We start from the raw sequence: 17820 nt of genomic DNA on the forward strand, positions 1-17820 counted from the left end.
CCCCCTCCTCTTCCCCTCTCTGCCAGCATCCTGAAGGAATGAAGTCACGTGGGTGAGTGGTGGGCGGGACCTACTCTTGTCTGGAGGAAAAAAGCCATTTTGTCTCCCCCCCAACTCCGGTCCCTCCCCTCCCCCCTCGGTCCCCTCCCCTCCCCTCTCTCCCTCCCACCCCAAGCCGCTTTCACAAACTCCTTTCTTACCGTAGGTTTCTCCCCTCCCGCCGCCCGGGCGAGCGACACGGCTGCGGCCCCCCTCCCCTCCCTTCCCTCCCTCCCTCCCATCCCCCCCTCCCCGAGACCCACCGGACCCCGAACCCAGGTAAGCGAAGCGGACTCCCCCTTCCTTTCCCTCTCCTGGCCTGCAACCCTCTGGGGATTGGGATGGGGGGCCGACCGTTCTTTGCAAGCCCCGGTGGGAGGGGGAGGCTCTGAGCCGATCCTGCCCTCGCACCCCTCGCGCCCCGTCAGCCCCTAGCCCAGCTTGCCCCGTCCGCCTTTCTTTCTCCCTTTTTTCTGTCCCTTTTTCCCTTTCCTCTCTTCCAAGATGGCCGAAACGGGCTCCCCCTCTTAACGATTTGGCGTCTCCCTCGACCACCACCTCTTTGTGCAGCAGCCCCCGGGCAGACCCTGTTCCGAGGTAGCGAGGGGGAAGGTCCGGGGCAGCCGGGAGGGCTTGCAGGATGCGCGCTGGGTTGGGTCGCCGCTCCCCACGAACCAAAGCCGCCCCTTGCTCTGCCCGATCTGCCCCCTTTTCGGTCTGGGCAGGGGTCGCTCTCCCGTGGGCACAGGGGCACCGTGGACGCGCGGGGACTTGGGGCCCGCAGAAGGGGATGTGCTTTGGGGCGGCTGCGAGGCCGGGGGAGGGCGCCCTTCCCCGCCGGGGTCCGGGTCCTCTCGGGCACCTCCCCCAGCCTGTCCCCGCTCCCCGTCCCGGCGCCGGCGCCCCGCCCCCTCCCTGAACCACCTCAGCAGAGCCTCCCTCCGGAACACCCCTCCCGGGGCCCCGCCGAAAGTTTGGCTGTAGGGAAGGTGGGAGCGGCCACCCGGTAACTGGGGTCCCTGATCCTGGGACATGGGCTCCTGGGGAAGCCCGGGCGGGGGGGGTAGAATGGGGATGGAGGGAAATTTATCGCAATATTTCTCATCGCCAGCGGAAGCAGGGGGGTCTGCTAAACTGGCCCCCTTTCCCCTGGGACGCCCAGCCACCCCACCCTCTGCACGCCCTCCTGCTGCTAGCTCTGAGGGCGTGGGACCCCCGGGCAAGCAGACACCCCCTGCCTGTCTCCACGATGGGCCCGGGCATGACCCTCGCCCTCCCCCACTGCCCCTGTCTGCCCGTAATCGCTCCGGTTGGCTTGAGGTGGGAGGAGGCGGCCTGGAGGCGGGTGAATTTGCCAGTGAATATTGTGGAAGTGTTACCCAGCGTTTCCCGAGATCTTTGTCCCTCAGTGTCTCCCACGCTGCCCCAGTCTCCCCAGAGGTCTCTGTCTCGAGGGGAGGGCTGTCTCCTGGTTATCCCCTCCCCGCTTTGTTCTGATGCCTCCTCCTCTGGGACCTCTGGCAGTTTCTGTTCCTGAAACTCTTTAATTTCTCTCCTTCCTCCCCCCCTCCACTCTGGTCCAAGGTGTTATTACTGGGAGCATAAAGCCAGCTCTGTTGCAGCTTTTTGGTGGGAAGGTTTTCCCACGGGCTCCCCTGGTTGGGGGTTGGGGGATTGAAGCTTTAGAACTGTCTTTGGAATGAAGCAGGAAGCCAACCCCAGGATCCAGACCATGTGTAGCTGGGTAGCGTTCAAGTTGAAGTCTTGGGGGTTGGGCAGGAAGGGGGACTCTGCTGCCCCTGGCCTTGCCTGAGAGATCTTGGTCGATGGAGCTGTTGTCATGGGAATGGAGAGAGCCCGAACAGGAAGAGGGTACAGCTTTGTGCAGGTCACATGCCCACTGCAGCCCTCCAGCCTCTGGTCCCCAGAGCGGACTTTGGAAGCTGAACTGCTTTTGTTGCTGGAAGACTTGTGTTATAATTTACCCTGGGTGGACCAGGGGCGTACAAAAGGTTAGTGTGTGTTTGCAGGGTCTGGTTCCAGGCAGGGATGTCAGGCTGTATGCTTCTAGGTGGGGGGTGGATGTGGATGGCTTCTGCATGTAGTGAGGGTGGGCCTGGCTCTGGTCTGGCTGTGATTGTGTGTGTATGTGGTGCGGGGTTGGGGGCAAGGGGTCGTATCGTGTCTATCTGGCCTTGTGTGTAGTGAGTGTGAGAGGTGGAGGGGGGTGTGTCTGGCTGTATGTGTGTGTATCTGGCAATGTGTATATTTTGGGGTTTTGCCTTTGTTTGATCTTAGGGAGCTGAGAGGTGGAAGAAGGAGGAAGGGAGGGTTGGGTAAGCCCAGCTTCAGGAGGCCCTTTTCAATGCATGGTGGGGACAAGGGAGTAGATCTTTGTGCCATTGTCAAGGATTGGGGAAAGTTGGGAGGTCCACAGTGTTCCTAGGCAGACCCTCACGGCCCCAAACACAAATACAAGGGGCTTGCGCAATTGGACCCATGAAGCTGGGAGAGGAAGAGTCATAAAACCCCTGGTCTGAGTCTTGATGCTGTACTCTGGCTGGCTGTGCTTCCCTGCAGCCTGTTTCCCCATGTGTAGGAAATGGGGTAAGGCGATTAACATGTGCCTCCTCTTCCTGCCTCAAGGCAGGAGTCCATGCTGATGGTCATGTTTGGGCCAGACTGACTCCCTCCCAGATGGCAGCCCACTGAGTGGTTTTCCCGCCACTCCAGGGAGCTGCTCTTTTTCCCTCCCACCTGCTGAGATGAAGCCGGGCATTACTGCTTTAGATGAGTGAGGAGCCTGACTAGGTGCCAGGATGTTAAAAGCACTGGGGTGGGAGTCAGGCACTTTCTTGTTGCAGGACTGCCACTGCTTTGCTTTGTGACCTTAGGCAAGTCACATCTGAGTGTGCTCATCTGTAAAATGAAAGGATTGAACAGGTGTTTCTTTTTCTTTTTCTTTTTCTTTTCTTTTCTTTTTTTTTTTTTTTTTTTTGAGATGGAGTCTCACTCTGTCACCCAGTCTGGAGTGCAGTGGCACGATCTCCGCTCACTGCAACCTCTGCCTCCCGGGTTCAAGCAGCAATTCTCTGGCTCAGCCTCCTGAGTAGCTGGGATTACAGGCGCTTGCCACCAGGCTCGGCTAATTTTTGTATTTTTGTTTGTTTGTTTGTTTGAGACAGAGTCTCGCTCTGTTGCCCAGGCTGGAGTGCAGTGGCACGATCTCGGCTCACTGCAACCTCCGCCTCCTGGGTTCAAGCAATTTTCCTGCCTCAGCCTCTCGAGCAGCTGGGACTACAGGCGCATGCCACCACACCCAACTAATGTTTTGTATTTTTAGTAGAGACGGGGTTTCACCATGTTAGCCAGGATGGTCTCGATCTCCTGACCTCATGAGCTGCCCACCTTGGCCTCCCAAAGTGCTGGGATTACGGGCATGAGCCACCGTGTATTTTTAGTAGAGATGGGGTTTCACCATCTTCACCAGCCTGGTCTTGAACTCCTGACCTCATGATCCATCCGCCTTGGCCTCCCAAAGTGTTGGGATTACAGGTGTGAGCCACCACGCCCAGCCAAACAAGGTGCTTTCTAAGAGCCCTTTCACCTCTGCAGTTCTAGACATCTGGATGTGACCTTGAGTGACTTTTCCCAAGACCTGAAGACATTCTAGTGAGGGAGTGGGGCTGATTTCATTTGGAGGCAGGCAGAGTAGAGAGAGCTATGGCATCGGAGAAGCACAGGGGCCTTGGTGCTGGGAGACCCACTGTTTCCACAGGGGACCATGAAGAAGTGAGAGAGGCCTAAATTGCAGGGTGGCTTCCAGAAAGAGACTGGTTAAAATGGAGAGATTGGTCTGGGTGCAGTGGCTCATGCCTGTAATCCCAGCAGTTTGGGAGGCCGAGGCAGGCGGGTGGATCACTTGAGGCCAGGAGTTGGAAACCAGCCTGGCCAACATGGTGAAACTCTGTCTCTACTAAAAATACAAAAATTAGCCAGGTGTGGTGGCACACGCCTATATTCCCAGCTACTTGGGAGGTTGAGGCAGGAGAATCGCTTCAATCCAGGAGGCGGAGGTTGCAGTGAGCCGAGATCTTGCCACTGCACTCCAGTGTGGGAGACAGAGCGAGACTCTGTCTCAAAAAAAAAAAAAAAAAAAAAAAGAGAGAGAGAGAGAGAGAGATGGTGGTGTTCTCTTAGCAGGGGTCTTTAAGGATTGGGAAAGACAAGTGCTAGGCTTGAATGGCAAGGAGGGGTCGGGGTTGGATGCTGGGTGCTGAGCAAGCTCCCTTCCTGCCACAGTAGCAATAGCCAGACCCAGGGCCTCAGGGCCCAGAACATGGGCCGCCTAAGGGTCACACACACCCTTGCAAAGACAATGGCAGAAGACACTGAAGGGCTTGGCTTCTGCTTGGGGAAAAGTGGTGTTAGAGGTGGAGACAGTGCTCAAGTCCAGGGAGGGGTGGACACACAGTTGGGACTGACCCGTTAAAGCCCCTGAGCTCTGCAGAGGCCACTTCCAATGGCGCTTGGCCTCCCCTTTCTGTTTCTTGGGATCTGTGTCTTCCACTCTTTCTCCCTCAAGTTCTTCCCATCTCCCAGCCTCTTCCTCAAAGTAATGACAGCTGGATTTCCAGCCACCCATCACCCCTTTTCCCTCACCTTCCCACAGCACACCAGCCAGTGGAGCGGGGGAGGAACTGGGTGTCAGGAATTCGGGGCCTGGGGCCTCCTGGGGTGGGGAGATGGGGAGAGGGTGCTCTAGGGAGACAGAGCTCCTGTTTACATTGTTCTTGGCACCTGCTGGCAGGGCCCTGCAGGTAACCATGGCAATCAGGTGAGGAGCCAATCAGTGCTTCTCCCCACCCCCAGCCCCAGAGGTAACAGTCAGAACCTGTGGGGATGGAGTGGGGGGAGCAGGGAGTGTGGCAAGGGGCTTATTTTCTTAAACTGGAGAAGGAGCAGTGTTTCATTCAGTCAGCACCACCTTGGGCCTCGTGTCTAGAAAGGGTCCAGAGGAATAGGCTGGGGCTGAATTCTCAGAAATGCTCGGGGAAGTGATTGGGTGAGGGGCACAGCCATTCGCAGTGCAGGGCTGTTGGCTGTGGGGTTCTTAAGAGCAAGTGTCAGCTGGCTGTGGTGGCTCACGCCTGTAATCCCAACACTTTGGAAGGCCGAGGTGGGCGGATCACTTGAGGCCAGGAGTTCAAGACCAGGCTGGCTGACATGGCGAAACCCCATCTCTGTTTAAAAAAAAAAAAAAATTAGCCAGTGTGGTGGCATGCGCCTGTAATTCCAGCTACTCAGAAGGCTGAGGCAGGAGAATCACTTGAACCCGGAGGCGGAGGCTGCAGTGAGCCGAGATCGCACCACTGTAATCAGCCTGGGCAACAGAGCAAGACTATCTCAAAAAAAAAAAAAAAAAAAAAAAAAGAGCAAGTGTCTGCTTTGAAAACACAGCGAGTGTGAATGAGGTGGCTCGGGTGGCGTGAAGTCGTGAAGTGTGCAGAGCCTATGTGTGTATGTGTGTGTGTGTACGCGTGCACGTGTATATGAGGGTGAACGGGAGAAAGATGAGGGCATGCAATTTACCCCAGTAGCAGAGACCCCAGGCGTTATCAGAGCTCAGCATCAGCATGTTTGTTGGTGGCTCTGCACACACACATAGATGCATCTGGACACACACATGACTGACAGGCAGTCACAGGAAGTACCTTTGGAGGCCCAGACGGCACGTACACAGGATGGATATTACACACGCTCAGAGAGACAGCCACTTGGATTGTTCTCTCCTCTGGATGGTTGTAATAATATTTGGGCATCTTGCCAGGGACAGGGTTACTATGGAAACGACCAAACAGTGGAGTAGCCAGCAGCTTTCTGCGTAATTGCAAAGGGGGGACCCATGCAGGGAGGGCTGGCAGAGGCCACCCTGCGTGAGGTGGGAACCCCTCTCCCTTCTCAGATCCCCGGGGCCGCCACCTCTCCACCATGTTTCTGGGCTTGCTGTGGGACTGGCTTGTTCCCCACTGTCTGCCCTGTAACCTGGTGTCTCTCCCACATGTGGCCTTTGTGTCTCTGCATCTCTTTCGGTCTCTGGCCAGGTTCCCTGAGCCTCTGTTGGCTGTCTGGGTCCTGGCCAGACTCATCCTGGGGTCTCTATAGAAACTGCTGATCCCGGCTGTGAATTTCTTGTCCTAGAAAACTCAGTGTGGTGGCTTTAGAAATCTTTCTGGAAAGGAGAGAAGGGTGTGAGTATGTTGTAAAGGAGCTGTTGGGGCTTGGCCACCCTCCCAAGCCCCACCCCTGGGCTTTTACTCTGGGAAAGAGGAGGGAGGGGCTGTCCCTTCCAGGTGCAGGTTTGGTTTGATTTCTTTACCAAGAAGGAAGCACGGTGGCCAATCCAGAGCCGGACTTTTCACCTCTCTGGACCCTGCCCGGGCCTGGCTGGTGTCGGGCAGGCGATCTGGGGACAGAGCACTTTCTGCCCAGCTTTGGCAGGCATCTGTGAGAGCCTGTGGTTTGTCACTGGACAGCCTGTGAACAGGTGGCAGAGGCGTCACCAGGGCAGGAGACAGTGGGAGAGTAACAGTGACCACGTGGGGGGAATTCCTGCAGTGTGCATGAAAGGGGGGTTCCTGGACCCTGTGTGCTTGTGGGCAGGGAGCACTCATGCAGGGGGCTGTCCATCAGGGGCACTGGGAGGGATTCCTGTGGCAGGGGTATAGCCTTTTTGCCTAAACTCTTTGAGTCCCGGGCTAGGGCTGGAGCTGCATGTTCCCAACTTCAGGCATGTAAGGACCCTCTCTGTTCCCTGCCTGAGTCTCAGGCCTGGAAGCCAAATTAGTGTATGGTGGATTTTCTGGGAGCAGCCTATATTTAGCAGACTTTAGAGGAGGAAGGTGCTCCAAAGCTTAGGCTGGATGCAGAGCCAGAAGCACAAGTGATGGCTGCGGCTTTCTAACTTAGGGTAGCCTGTGCCCATGGTGTTTCCAGGGAAGCCTTCCTGGAGGAGGAATGAATGGATGGAGTAGATAGGAGGCTGGGACGTAGTGGAAAGATCAAGTCTGAGGCCCTGCACCTGGGTGGAGGGGTTGAGGGAATAAGGATAACTTATTTTTCCCTTCTTCTATTCCTTGAAGTTTCAGGCCAGTGGCTGATTTATCTAAGTTTCCTCCTAGTTCCTAGGATGCTTTAAATGTGGACCATGTGAGTGAATATGGATTGGGATTGGAGAGTTTTGTTTTTGTTTTTCTTTTTTAGACAGAGTCTCGCTCTGTCGCCCAGGCTAGAGTGCAGTGGCATAATCACGGCTCACTGCAGCCTTGGCCATCCAGACTCAAGGGATCACGTGAGGCAGGAGGATCCTCCTGCCACAGCCTCTCAAAATGCTGGGATTACAGACATGAGCCACTGTGCCCGACCTGGGATTGGAGAGAGTTTTAAAAACCCTCTTCTCTTCCATTTTCCTGCCTCCTCATTCTCTGGGGAGTTGGGCAGTACATCCTGTGGCCTAACTTCAGTCTTTCCTCCTGTTCCTCAGAGGGAGCCTGACCTTGTTGCTCAAGGCTGTGTGACTCTCCAGAGCCTGGGCACCCAATGAACTCTCAGAGGGGGCCAGAAAGAACCAGCCACATGTACGCCCCCAGCCCACCCTGAAGGCAGAGAAGGGTCTTGGGCTCAGGGAGAGATGTGCTGGGAGGTGTGGAGTGAAGCGTAGGAGGGGCTGCCGAGGCTCTGGCTTTCTTTTTTTTTTTCTTTTTTGAGACGGAGTCTCGCTCTGTCACCCACGCTGGAGTGCAGTGGCACCATCTCGGCTCACTGCAAGCTCTGCCTCCCGGGTTCACGACATTCTCCTGCCTCAGCCTCCCTCCAAGTAGCTGGGACTACAGGCGCCCGCCACCATGCCCGGCTGATTTTCTGTATTTTTAGTAGAGACGGGGTTTCACCATGTTAGCCAGGATGGTCTCGATCTCCTGACCTCGTGATCCACCCGCCTCGGCCTCCCGAAGTGCCGGGATTACAGGCGTGAACCACTGCGCCCGGCTAACTCTGGGTTTCTGATTCCACTTCCGTTTCCCAGGGCGACGCTCCCCAGTCCCCCCACCCCCGACCCCGGAATCATGCATCGGACTACACGGATCAAAATCACAGAGCTGAACCCCCACCTCATGTGTGCCCTCTGCGGGGGGTACTTCATCGACGCTACCACTATCGTGGAGTGCCTGCATTCCTGTGAGTTGGGGGGAGGGGAGCTGCTCAGGGTGGGCAGCCTCTGTGCCCAGATTGGGGCGGGCACGGCCTGAGGAAGGTAGCACACAAACCCTTACCCTGAAGAGCCAACGCGCCCACGTGTCTGCTGGGAATCCTCAGGTCACAGAGGGCCTACCTCGCAGGGGCGACTGGGCACGGGGCATCAGCCCAGAAGTTCATTTCAAGGACTCGCATTTGAAATCTCAGTTCTTTCTTGAAATGGCTGAAATTTTATGCCCTGAAGATGCAGACACCCCTTGTTTGCACTGTGGGCTTGGGAGCAGGGGGGTTGGGACCCAGGGGCATCTTGAACACGCTGGCTTTTGTCCCCCACTCCATCGGGGAGCTTGGGACTCAGGGCTGACCTTCTGCGTTGTACATGACACTGGCCTGTCTCACACAAGATCCAGCTTCCCTCAACAATGCACAAGGACAGGTACCACACGTGCAAAACACACATCGCCACATTGGGCCTCAGAGCAGGGACAGGGTGGAGGAGAAGGGATATCTGAGTCTGAGCAGAGGGCGGGGAGGCTGGTCCTGGGGTCGGAAGGCGGCTCTGACTCTCCTCTCTCTCTCCACACCCCCAAGTCTGCAAAACCTGCATTGTGCGCTACCTGGAGACCAACAAATACTGCCCCATGTGTGACGTGCAGGTCCATAAAACCCGGCCGCTGCTGAGCATCAGGTGGGCTTGGCACCGCACCTCCTGCCCCCTCGATCCTCTGGGTCAGCCTCCTCCATCCCTCCCACTCTCTGTGCTTCCTTCAGCCAAGGCGGCAGGTGTGGGAGAAGCATGGGGTGTGGACCTGGGCTACTCCCCTCCCTTGGGGTCACATTTGGCTCATCATAGGCTGAGGCATACTAGAGGGGCAAAGACCAGACCCACAGGGATCCTAATGCCTGGGCACCGGTCTCAGGAAGGGGGTGGGAAGAGGGGTCCCCTGGCTGGGAGAGCAGGGTGAGGTGGGAGCAGTTCTGTGGAGGGCAGTTCTCTGGAGAGCGCATTGCTGATAAGCCCTGTCCATTTTTCCCCAGGTCTGACAAAACCCTTCAAGACATTGTCTACAAATTGGTCCCTGGCCTTTTTAAAGGTATCTGCACACCATTCCTCCTCCTGCCCACCGACCCCATTTCCCAACCCATGGCCCTGTCCTCATCCTGCTGCCTTCTTCTAGATGAGATGAAACGGCGGCGGGATTTCTATGCAGCGTACCCCCTAACGGAGGGTGAGTGTGCTCGCGTCTGTGTGTGTGTGCACGGTCGTGCCTGGGACCACGTAGGTGTGTAGTGCTACCACTCACCCTCTGACCTCCTCCGCGCACACCTCCCCAGAAGGTAGCCGGACTCACCTGGCGGAGTTCATGATCCCTGGGTCTTTGGCGGGCTCCCTTCCTACATCCTCCGCCAACCGGAGAGCTCTCTCCTTCTGCAGTCCCCAACGGCTCCAATGAGGACCGCGGCGAGGTCTTGGAGCAGGAGAAGGGGGCTCTGAGTGATGATGAGATTGTCAGCCTCTCCATCGAATTCTACGAAGGTGCCAGGCAAGTCTGGCCCAGGCTAGCCCCTTCTGGGCTCCTAGGCTGGGTCACCCCTTCTCCCACCCAGGGCCCTCTGGATGTGTCCATTGACGGCTCATCCTCCTGGGTCTCCTGGTTCTTCCTGGGTCTTCCTAGCTTCATTCTTTCTCCGTCCCCAGGGACCGGGATGAGAAGAAGGGCCCCCTGGAGAATGGGGATGGGGACAAAGAGAAAGTGAGTGCTGGGGCCTGCCTAGGACTGGAATGTGGGCTGGGAGGGAGTGGCCTGGGGTGGATCCCCTACCATGGGTGCCTGTGCCCCAGCAGACAGGGGTGCGCTTCCTGCGATGCCCAGCAGCCATGACCGTCATGCATCTCGCCAAGTTTCTCCGCAACAAGATGGATGTGCCCAGCAAGTACAAGGTGGGTCCCTGGGCCTTTCAAAAAATGAGTGTCTGTGTATGGGTGTGTCAGAGATTCTGTGCACCCCAGCCATTGGTCAGAGCTGGCTATGTGTCACCCAGGGTTTGCGTGGTTAACTGAGCCCATGTGTTAACAGAAGGGTGGTTGAAACCAAGATTAGGGGGCAATCTAGGGGTGTTGAAGTCAGTGTGCAGTGGTGCATGGGACGAAGATGGTGTGTATGTGTGCATGTTGCACACTCGGAACTGTGGCAGAGGGGAGTGCAAAAACGCAGGGCCTCCTCTGGGGCCGCTTGGCTGTGGGAAGGCTAGTCTGAAATTCCAACAGAGCTCCAGGACATAACTTTTCAAGCTCGAATGTATATGTGTCCCCTGGAGATCTTGTTAAAATGCAGATTCCGACTTAGTAGATTCTATATTTCTTTTTTTTTTTTTTTTTTTTTGAGATGGAGTCTTGCTCTGTCACCAGGCTGGAGTACAGTGGAGCGATCTCGGCTCACTGCAACCTCCGACCCCCCCGGGCTCAAGCGATTCTCCCACCTTAGCCTCCCGAGTAGCTGGGATACAGGCATGCAGCACCACACCCAGCTAATTCTGTATTTTTAGTAGAGACGTGGTTTCTCCATGTTGGTTAGGCTGGTCTTGAACTCTCGGCCTCCCAAAGCTCTGGGATTATAGGCTTGAACCACCGCACTCAGCCTAGGCATTGGTGTTTGTTTGTTTTTTGTTTTGTTTTGAGACGGAGTCCTGCTCTGTTGCCCAGGCTGGAGTTCAGTGGCACTATCTCTGCTCACTGCAAGCTCCGCCTCCCGGGTTCACGCCATTCTCCTGCCTCAGCCTCCCGAGTAGCTGGGACTACAGGTGCCCACTACCTCGCCCGGCTAATTTTTTGTATTTTTAGTAGAGACGGGGTTTCACCATGTTAGCCAGGATGGTCTCGATCTCCTGACCTTGTGATCCGCCCGCCTCGGCCTCCCAAAGTGCTGGGATTACAGGTGTAAGCCACCGAGCCCGGCCACATTGGTGTTTTTTAAAGCTCCCTGAGTGATTCCATTTTGCAGCTGGGGGTGAGAGCCAGAGTTCCAGGAGATCCCCCCAAGCCTTTCCAGCTCCTCTGGGAGACCTGCCAGAGATAGGAGACCCAGACAGCTGTGTGCATAGTGGGACCAGGGGCTGCTAACAATAAGGGAATCTTCTCTGGACCCCTTCCTGCCTGGTGGTCAGGAGTTATGTTGGAACAACTCTGACAGGGAAGTCAAATCCACAGTGAAACCCCAGAGAAATAAGGGACCATCTGTAAATCCACTCTTTCCATTGCCCCGCCTCCCAGTCCCCCACATTCCCAGCCTGGAGCCCCAGGCTGGCCAGAGTCATGGTGTCCTCCGCTTCCCTCCCCCAGGTGGAGGTTCTGTATGAGGACGAGCCACTGAAGGAATACTACACCCTCATGGACATCGCCTACATTTACCCCTGGCGGCGGGTGAGCCAGAGAGTGGGGCAGGCAGGGAGCAGACTCCCGCAGGGTCTGGCATTGGTCTGTGGCCACATGGGCCACCCTTCTCTAGTCAGAGACAGTCCATCCCTTGTCCCATGAGCTGCCTGTCCAGGGCGGCTTGCTACAGCAGGTCAGCCTCTGGGCCATCTCTTGCGGGTGACTTTCCGCCCAGGAGACAAGGTTCCTTGGGCAGATGGTGTCCCCCAATTTGGGGGCAGAAATAGGTGCTGGCAGCTGCCGTGTGTTTGCCTTCCTCTCTCCCCTGTCTCCTCTCTGACAGAGTCTCTGCTCTTAGACCTTTTGCCTCTCTGGGTCTTCATGCGCCCTGTATCCTTGTGTCTCTCCTCTCCAAGGCCCCATCCCATCTCTTTTTTCGAGTTTGGACACTGTGGGGTGGAGCTGGTGGCCCTTTAGTTGACCTCTCTCCTGATACCTTCCCCTTCCCTGTGTCTCTCCTCCCCACTCTCCCCGCAGAACGGGCCTCTCCCCCTCAAGTACCGTGTCCAGCCAGCCTGCAAGCGGCTCACCCTAGCCACGGTGCCCACCCCCTCCGAGGGCACCAACACCAGCGGGGCATCCGAGTGTGAGTCAGTCAGCGACAAGGCTCCCAGCCCTGCCACCCTGCCAGCCACCTCCTCCTCCCTACCCAGCCCAGCCACCCCATCCCATGGCTCCCCCAGTTCCCATGGGCCTCCAGCCACCCACTCTACCTCCCCCACTCCCCCTTCGACAGCCAGTGGGGCCACCACAGCTGCCAACGGGGGTAGCTCGAACTGCCTGCAGACACCATCCTCCACCAGCAGGGGGCGCAAGATGACTGTCAACGGCGCTCCCGTGCCCCCCTTAACTTGAGGCCAGGGACCCTCTCCCTTCTTCCAGCCAAGCCGCTCCACTCCTTCCACTTTTTCTGGGCCCTTTTTTCCATCTCTTCTACTTTCCCCAGCTCTTCCCACCTTGGGGGTGGGGGGCGGGTTTTATAAATAAATCTATATATATATGTACATAGGAAAAACCAAATATACATACTTATTTTCTATGGACCAACCAGATTAATTTAAATGCCACAGGAAACAAACTTTATGTGTGTGTGTATGTGTGGAAAATGGTGTTCATTTTTGGGGGGTCTTGTGTAATTTGCTCTTTTTGGGAGTGCCTGGAGATGAACTGGATGGGCCACTGGAGGCCCAGTAAAGCTCTGCACCGTCCTCGCTGTTTCCCAAGGCAGATGGTGTGTTGGGGGCCCCTTCAGACCCAAAGCTTTAGGCACGATTCCAACTGGCTGCATATAGGAGTCAGTTAGAATTGTTTCTTTCTCTCCCCGTTTCTCTCCCCATCTTGGCTGCTGTCCTGCCTCTGACCAGTGGCCGCCCCCCACATTGTTGAATGTCCAGAAATTGCTAAGAACAGTGCCTTTTACAAATGCGGTTTATCCCTGGTTCTGAGGAGCAAGTGCAGGGTGGAGGTGAGACCTGCATCACGTCCTCCTCTTGCAGTGGAAACTTTGTGCAAAGAATAGATCTGCTTTTTTTTTTTTTTTTTTTCCTGTGTGTGTGGCCTTTGCATCATTTATCTTGTGGAAAAGAAGATTCAGGCCCTGAGAGGTCTCAGCCCTTGGAGTTCCACTGTGGCTTTAGCATTGTGAAGCGCTGCACCCCCACCGACCTTACCCTCACCGGGGAACCCTCACTAGCAGGACTGGTGGTGGAGTCGCACCTGGGGCCTAGAGTGGAAGTGGGGGTGGGTTAACCTCACACAAGCACAGACCCCAGACTTTGCCAAAGGCAAACAGCCTTCCAATTGCCCCTCCACCCCCAGCTGAGGCCCGGTCACCTGGTCAGGACAGAGCAACTGCATCTAAAAGCACAAGAAGACAGAAACCTGTAAGCTCTGACCACACCCCCAACCCTTGAGAGGTCAGCGGACCACCTCCTTAGGGACAGGCCCTGGCAGGTCACTGCCCACCGAGATTTCCTCATGTGTGCATAGATCTGAGAGGAGACGGGAGCCGAGACTCAGATTCCATCATAGCCTAGGTGTGTGGGGTTGGGAGCCCCCTGATGGGCTTGTCTGTGTTTGCACCTTGTCCTGTGTCTGAGGTCCTGTGACTGTACCCTCCTTTGCCTTGGGACATCTGTATCTCTTGGCTTTGTAATAAATGCTGCATACTTTCTGGAGCCTGTAGTTCTTTGGGGTGGAGGGAAGAAGGGAAGGGTGCCTCTCATCTCTGGTTTTAGCCTGGCTTGGGGACCCCATACAGAATGAATCTGAACTGCCCTCTCCTGTGGCTGGTCAGGTGCCCCCAGCCCACAGACAGGTTAAAATCGAGCAGGAGGCAGCACGTGGGCCTCACAGCAGTGACTGCAGGACCACCAGTCTGGTTGGGCAGGCTCGTTTTTGCCGTCTTCCCCATCAGCAAACATTAAACCAGGAACCACTCCCGCCTGCCCCAGACTGGAGACTTTTAGGTTATAAGGAATAATTCTTCCTTCAGAGCCAGCTGTGGGTACCAGAATCTCTTTCTTGGGCTCAGCACCTGTTTCCTTTCCCACACAAGGGGGTGCCTGTCAGAGGCCTGGAGCCAAGGCCACCTGTGGCTGGACAGCAGCAGCCCCCTCAGAGTGGGGAGCCCACTTCTGCCTTCTGCACGCGCTCACTCCTGTGGGTGCCATCGCAGTACGGGGGCCTCTGAGTGGCCTTGCAGGTACAGAGTGCCACCGTGCGGGTCTCTTGGGCCTTGAACTTGAGTGGAGATAGGCCAGTGCGTTGGAAGAAGTGGGAGCCATCACAGAAGGGCTGGTGGGGGAAAGACAGGAGTCAAAGACTTGACCCCACCTGCTGGGGCAGGGCAGGGCAGGGCAGGGCAGGCTGCAGGAGCTCAGGGGGAGTGGAGCGCAGTGGTTAGGGTGCAGGCTCCAGAGCGAGACTGCCAGGGCTCACTGAGTGACCTCTCTTATCTGTAATGTGGGGATGATAAGAGTAGAGTTGTATGAGGAAATAAAATAATGATCGTGGTGCACTTTGCCTATAGTAAGTGTCTGGTAAGTATTTACAGAGTGTTTATAGCATTAGTCTCTGGGACACCCAGAGGGCCAGGACACTAATAGACGTGTGTGTGTGTGTGTGTGTGCGTGTGTGTGTGTGTGTGTGTGTGTGAATGGCTCTGAGTCTCCACTGGATCATGAAATTCATTTCCTTCCCATGTTCCTGGGTTAAAACTTCTTTGGGCTGGAGAGTACACTGTGGTAGCAATTTTGTTTGGCTCCAGGGAATAACTGGGCATGTGACAGGGAGTGAAGGTTACAGGGAGGAGGGGATGCCCCATAGCAAACTGGCTGGCTGGCACAGAAGTTTACTCCCCATCCCAGAAGCCGCTCAAGCAGAGACTGGGTAATGGAAACAGGCCCAGAGAGGTGAAATGCCTTGCTAGCTGAAGGCAGAACTGGTGCCAAGGCCTTTTTTTTTTTTGACAGGGTCTCACTCTGTTGCCCAGGCTGGAGTGCAGTGATGCAAACACAGCTCACTGTAGCCTCAACCTCCTGGGCTCAAGCGGTCCTCCTTCCTCAGCCTCCAGTATGGCTGGGAACACAGGCCCGCCTCCATGCTAGTCTTTGGTGGGGGTAGAGGCATTTGTAGAAGCGGGGTCTCAACTTTGTTGCCCAGACTGTTCTTGAACTCCTGGACTCAAAAGGTCTTCCTGCCTTGGCCTCCCAAAGTGCTGGGATTACAGGTGAGCCACCTCGCCTGGCTGAACCAAGGCCTCTTGACATTGGAGTTAGGGTGGGATAGAAGAGAGATGAGAGAAGCGTGCAAATAGAAACCAGCAACTTGTCTTAGAGGGCTTGAGGTGCATGGACCTAAGTGGGACTCAAGGACCATGGGCTGCTGACACCATGCCACATAGCTTGAAGGAACACTGGTCAGAGCTCTGCCCAGGAAGGAAAGGGGCCAGGGAGGCAAACAATATGGGCAGGTTCCTGCTGGGATGAAAGGCTCCTGGGCAGAAGGGGAAGCAAGTGGGGCAGGCAGTGAAGCTGAGAAGACGGCAAACTGTGGCAAGCGGCCAGGAAGTCCCATAAACTGAGAAGGAAGAGTTTTCTGGAAGAAGAGTGGAGAGGGGCACAGGGGAAGGCTGGGAGGCTTTGGAGGCAGGAGAGCCTGAGCAGAATCTCTTCCCAATGTGTCTATGGCCATACCACTCTGAATGCGCCCAATCTCATCTGATCTCGGAAGCTAAGTAGGGTCAGGCCTGGTTAGTACTTGGATGGAAGACTGCTAGGAAATACCATGTGCTGTAGGCTTTCGAGGTTCAAGGCCTCGGAACCTATGGCCCAGGTGCTTCCTGGAAGAAGACAGGGAAGGGCCAGGTGAGCTTCGCCATGCAGTGCACCTCTGAGAAACAAACAGCTCCAGAAGAGCCCACTGGAAGCCCGGCCACACCAGGCTGGCTGTGTGGACTGAGTTTCTGTCTCTCTGGCTTCATTGCAAGGGGTAGATGCAGTGAGCTTAAGGTTGCTGGTGGGCACTGGCCTTTTGTGCCTAAGCCCCCTTGGTGTCCCTCAGGTATGTGTGGGAAGAATAAGATCATCCTGGGTGGGAACTCACTGGAGACACCAGGCTGTTCCTAGCCAGAGGTATCAGCAGGAAGGCAGGTAGGGGTCTCACCTGCTTCTTGCTGCGGCCACACACACACCACCTGTAGGTTTTCCCTGCCACCAGCTCCACCTTGATGGGGGTCTTCAGGGCCACCACGGACCTGGCTGGGGTTCTAGGGAACCACCGGGCCTGTGGCCAGGGAAGATGAGGGGCTCAGGGTTAGCTCAAGCCCTGGAGGCACCTTCCTGCCTGCGACCCTTCCCAGTTTCCCACTGGCCTGTGTGTCCAGGTTTCCTCTACAAGAGGCTGATCTGATACCACCCAACAAGACCGTTCCCCAGGACACCATAGGACCGTGAGCTTTGGTCAGGGAAGACATTTCAAAGCCATGCAGGCACTCAGGTTTCAGGGTCCAGCTGCCTTCCCTGAAACGCTGGCTCCCACCTGGGTGCTAGGGAAGGCGGGCCAGGATCCTTCCAGCCTACCCACACTGGGGCTTGGTTCATTAGGTGCTGCTGTCCTCAGAACAGAAGACTGGCGCCCTGCCCAGTGCCCTCTGGTCCGCCCCACCTCCCTGAGAGCCACGGGCTAACTCCAGGGAATAGGGCTGTACCCTTCCTAGCTCCATTCCCTGTTTCTGCCTTTGAGATCTCCATGCCTGAGGGTCTTGTGCGAGGAGGAGGGGAGGATGGGGGTACTCACCAGCCAAGAGGAGATGTCCCGCCGTGGGTTCAGGGCCTGCAAGGTCCGCAAGCATGGCAGGCATCACAAGACGGTGGTTTGGAAATGGAAAAATAAAATCAGTGGAAAGGGAAGGACACGAGAGGCCATCTGGGAAGGAGGTGACAGGGCTGAAGGGGCGAGGGTAATGAGAGGGTAAGAAAAAGGTCGCAAGAGAAGGTGCTGGCTGGGGAGGTCCTGGCAGGGACTGGAGCTCGGGAAAAGCCTGTGAGCTGAGGCAAGCCAGACACCGGCGGGGCGGGCCGGGGGCTCCGGGATGCTCGGCCGGGCCGGGGCTGGAGTGGGGGCTGGCAGGGGCCCGGCTGGGGTTCGGGATGGGGGCCGGTGCGGGGCGGGGGTGCTCACCCGGGCGCCATGCGCCGCCGGCCGCAGGATCTCCCCCACGCCGCGCATAGTCGCTTCCCGCGCCGCGCCCGCCCGCCGGCTTCGCCCCCGCCGGGTCACCTCCCGGCCCCCTCGGTCCCCGGCTCGCCAGGCCCCGGAAGACGCCGCGGCGTTCTGCGAGCGCGGAGGCCAGGGGCCAGCGGGGTACGGAAGCCCGGCCGCGGCTCCCGCCCAGCGGCCTCCTCGGCGCGCCGGGCGTGAGCGGTCGGTTCTGCGCCCCCTGCCGGGCGGGCCTGGCAGCGGAACGCCCCGCGCGCAGCCTCGGCGCCTGGGGCACCCCTGAGGGCACTGGAGGGACCCTCCCAGGAGTCGCTGTTGCTGGCCGAGCCTCCGCCGCGCTTCAGGGTCCCGACGGCCGGGGCCCATGGACTGAT

The 17820-nt window shown here is 57.0% G+C and overlaps 2 protein-coding genes and 1 pseudogene across 5 annotated transcripts; 2 read left to right on the forward strand and 1 right to left on the reverse strand.

Annotated features, from left to right (window-relative positions):
• Window position 1: 1 nt before the first annotated feature.
• PCGF2 (polycomb group ring finger 2) lies at window positions 2-12803 on the forward strand. Of its 4 annotated transcripts, XM_030800515.1 has the most exons (11): window positions 2-318; window positions 544-636; window positions 8123-8274; window positions 8884-8980; window positions 9331-9386; window positions 9471-9521; window positions 9728-9836; window positions 9992-10046; window positions 10139-10234; window positions 11633-11713; window positions 12203-12803. In XM_030800515.1, exons 3-11 carry the CDS (start codon window positions 8163-8165, stop codon window positions 12578-12580), a joined length of 1035 nt encoding a protein of 344 aa, XP_030656375.1. In that variant the 5' UTR covers window positions 2-318; window positions 544-636; window positions 8123-8162; the 3' UTR covers window positions 12581-12803. The 4 variants fall into 4 exon arrangements, with proteins under 4 accessions (XP_030656375.1, XP_030656378.1, XP_030656376.1 ...); XM_030800518.1 differs by lacking the exon at window positions 544-636; XM_030800516.1 differs by lacking the exon at window positions 2-318 and having other exon boundaries at window positions 451-636.
• On the reverse strand, window positions 12782-17640 carry CISD3 (CDGSH iron sulfur domain 3). The gene is made up of 4 exons (XM_003278205.4): window positions 17408-17640; window positions 17024-17059; window positions 16391-16510; window positions 12782-14521 (listed from the first exon to the last, which is right to left on the reverse strand). The coding sequence occupies exons 1-4, from the start codon at window positions 17453-17455 to the stop codon at window positions 14342-14344; spliced, it is 384 nt and encodes a 127-aa protein (XP_003278253.1). The 5' UTR covers window positions 17456-17640; the 3' UTR covers window positions 12782-14341.
• On the forward strand, window positions 15908-16026 carry LOC115831664 (annotated as a pseudogene).
• Window positions 17641-17820: the final 180 nt, after the last annotated feature.

Source organism: Nomascus leucogenys, chromosome 19, assembly GCF_006542625.1.
Source record: "Nomascus leucogenys isolate Asia chromosome 19, Asia_NLE_v1, whole genome shotgun sequence".
NCBI lineage: Eukaryota > Metazoa > Chordata > Mammalia > Primates > Hylobatidae > Nomascus > Nomascus leucogenys.

Coding starts and splice junctions, on each gene's coding strand:
- PCGF2 (XM_030800515.1), top strand. CDS start 8,163: ATGCATCGGACTACACGGATCAAAATCACAGAGCTGAACCCCCACCTC. Junction 8,275..8,883: donor CGTGGAGTGCCTGCATTCCT/GTGAGTTGGGGG, acceptor CACACCCCCAAG/TCTGCAAAACCTGCATTGTG. Junction 8,981..9,330: donor CGGCCGCTGCTGAGCATCAG/GTGGGCTTGGCA, acceptor ATTTTTCCCCAG/GTCTGACAAAACCCTTCAAG.
- CISD3 (XM_003278205.4), bottom strand. CDS start 17,455: ATGCGCGGCGTGGGGGAGATCCTGCGGCCGGCGGCGCATGGCGCCCGG. Junction 16,511..17,023: donor GGGACATCTCCTCTTGGCTG/GTGAGTACCCCC, acceptor CCCTGGCCACAG/GCCCGGTGGTTCCCTAGAAC. Junction 14,522..16,390: donor GTGGCCGCAGCAAGAAGCAG/GTGAGACCCCTA, acceptor TTCCCCCACCAG/CCCTTCTGTGATGGCTCCCA.